Source organism: Notothenia coriiceps, unplaced genomic scaffold (genome assembly GCF_000735185.1).
Source record: "Notothenia coriiceps isolate Sejong01 unplaced genomic scaffold, NC01 NC01_scaffold00001098, whole genome shotgun sequence".
Taxonomy (NCBI): domain Eukaryota; kingdom Metazoa; phylum Chordata; class Actinopteri; order Perciformes; family Nototheniidae; genus Notothenia; species Notothenia coriiceps.
This window is the reverse complement of record NW_011333799.1, coordinates 1-2135: the sequence shown is the minus strand read 5'-3', so window position 1 is coordinate 2135 and position 2135 is coordinate 1. Positions and strand designations below refer to the sequence as shown.

The 2135-nt window shown below is 46.2% G+C and overlaps 1 protein-coding gene across 1 annotated transcript; it reads right to left on the bottom strand.

Moving 5' to 3' along the window:
- Positions 1-474: 474 nt before the first annotated feature.
- LOC104959099 (calpain-2 catalytic subunit-like) lies at positions 475-1625 on the bottom strand. The gene is made up of 3 exons (XM_010786954.1): positions 1426-1625; positions 1299-1310; positions 475-816 (listed from the first exon to the last, which is right to left on the bottom strand). The coding sequence occupies exons 1-3, from the start codon at positions 1582-1584 to the stop codon at positions 601-603; spliced, it is 387 nt and encodes a 128-aa protein (XP_010785256.1). The 5' UTR covers positions 1585-1625; the 3' UTR covers positions 475-600.
- Between the last annotated feature and the right edge of the window lie 510 nt (positions 1626-2135).

Genomic DNA, 2135 nt, shown 5'->3' with positions numbered 1-2135 from the left:
AGTGAATAAACTAGTGAATTAATTTCAGTTTTCCGCACTGGTATGAAAAAGTTTGAGAAACACTGCGCTAGTGGATTGTCAAAGAAAATGTCTATGCAAACGTTATTATTAATAATAATCTTTAAAAAAAATTACCGTAATTTTCGGACTATAAACCGCGCCTTTTTCCCTATTTTTCGACGCTCCGGCTTATATAACGGTGCGGCTAATCTATGGATTTTTACAGCTAACGGCCAACACCTTTAATTCTATGGGCTCTATGGCCGGTCCGCGGACCCCCACCTTTAAGCGGCGGGTTCCAGCAGGAAAGCTGGAGGCCGGAAAGAGTGAGAAAGGTATCGCGCAAAAGTAAAAGTGGAACCGAGAGTGGTGTGCCGCTGCTGCGGCTTATAGTCAGGTGCGCCTTATAGTCCGAAAATTACGGTAATCAATTTTTTTTTATAATTTTTATTTTTTGATTTTCCATTTTTATTTTGTAATCATCTCGCGACCCTCACTCGGGGTCTCGCGACCCAGGGGGTCGCAACCCCCACTTTGGAAACCCCTGCTCTAACGAACACAATGGGGGTCTCTAACAGACACCATGGGGCGTCTGGGGTCTTACAGGGTCTCAGCCTGCTTCTCGGAAAACACCCGGACGCAGAAGTCTCCGTTGAGGTGCGGTTCGAAGGTGGACGGGACGATCAGGTACTCCCCTGGCGGCAGCTTGAAGCGGGTGCTAACCTCCCGCTGGTTGGTGAAAGTCTCGGACTTGGCGGTCTGGGCGTGGGTCAGGAAGAAGTTCTTGTCCAGGTGGACCTCCCTCTGTCCGTAGAACTGGGGGGGGGGGGCAGGTAGAACAGCCAATGAGCATCGTCTTTAAAACCTTTCATCACCTCTAATTTCATATATCAGGTCCTAACCGACACTTCCTGATCATCATCTCTCTAGTCCTTCATCAGGTTTTAAAGATGTCTCACACAGCTCTAATCTGTTATTTTCTAACAGAAGACCTCTTAAATGTTACCCACATAAAACCTGCTGGAACAATTTATCTACAGATGTATTTACTCTTTATGGCATTAATCCTGCCTGCAGCACAGCAGTCAGTAATCTGGACTGTCAAGGACTGTCTTTTCTACGTAACACTACAAACATCTCAACACTTTGTGGTGGTAGTCACTTCTAGTCTGGACTATTGTAACTTCGTATTCTCAGGCGGTCCCAATAAAACTGCAGATGATCCAGAATGCGGCTCCCGACCGTGAGATTCTTTCTTTCACATTAAACCAGATGAGATGTTTGGGTCCAGAGCTCACCTGTTTGGGAAGCTGGAGCAAAACAGAAAACAAGGCAAGGTTACGTTAGGACCGGGATCTGGGGATAAATCTCTGAATCCTTTATATGCTTATTTCTTGATCTCATCATGAAGTGATCAGTTCTCACATCATAGATGGCAAACCCGACGGTGTGCATGTCCTCTCCTTGTTTCCGGAGCTTCCTGCGGTTCTTCTGGATCAGACCGACGACAAAACTGCAGCCCACTTCTCCATCATCCGGGTCGTCGTCCTCCTCCTCCAGCTTGATCACTATCTGAGGATTCATCCAGAACGAGTCTGCATAGGAGAAACCACAGTGAGAACTCTTTAAACCTCCTACTTCCACAAAAATACCCACATCTGATCGAGAGGTGTCAAACCCAACGTTTACAGTGAGAAGGACCACGTCCTGTTACAGTGAGGGGTTAGTCCTGTACTCACAGGGGTTACAGTGAAGAAGGGTGAGTCCTGTACTCACAGGGGTTACAGTGAAGGGCACCAATTCCTTCCTGGAGTTCAAAGACCAAACTAAGGCAATACGCAGGGTTGGCAGCATGTCCTTTACCCCCGCTCCTCAACGACGCCCACCAAACAACTTCAGTTTTATGAGTCAGGAAAGAATGCATAAGAAAGGAGGTGGAGTTGCTATTTTGTTCGATGATTCCCTTCAATGCAGGAAGACATCTTATGGGAACTTTGCTTCTTTTGAATATGTGGCCCTTCAGCTGAAATGCTCCTCTCAAGCTCTGTTCCTAAATATCTATAGACCACCCAAATACTGTGCAAGCTTTTTTGATGACTTTACTGAACTGCTGTCTATAGTGTGTATTGACTTTA

Excerpts from the sequence above, each read along its gene's own strand:
- LOC104959099 (XM_010786954.1), bottom strand. The coding sequence starts at position 1,584 with ATGAATCCTCAGATAGTGATCAAGCTGGAGGAGGAGGACGACGACCCG.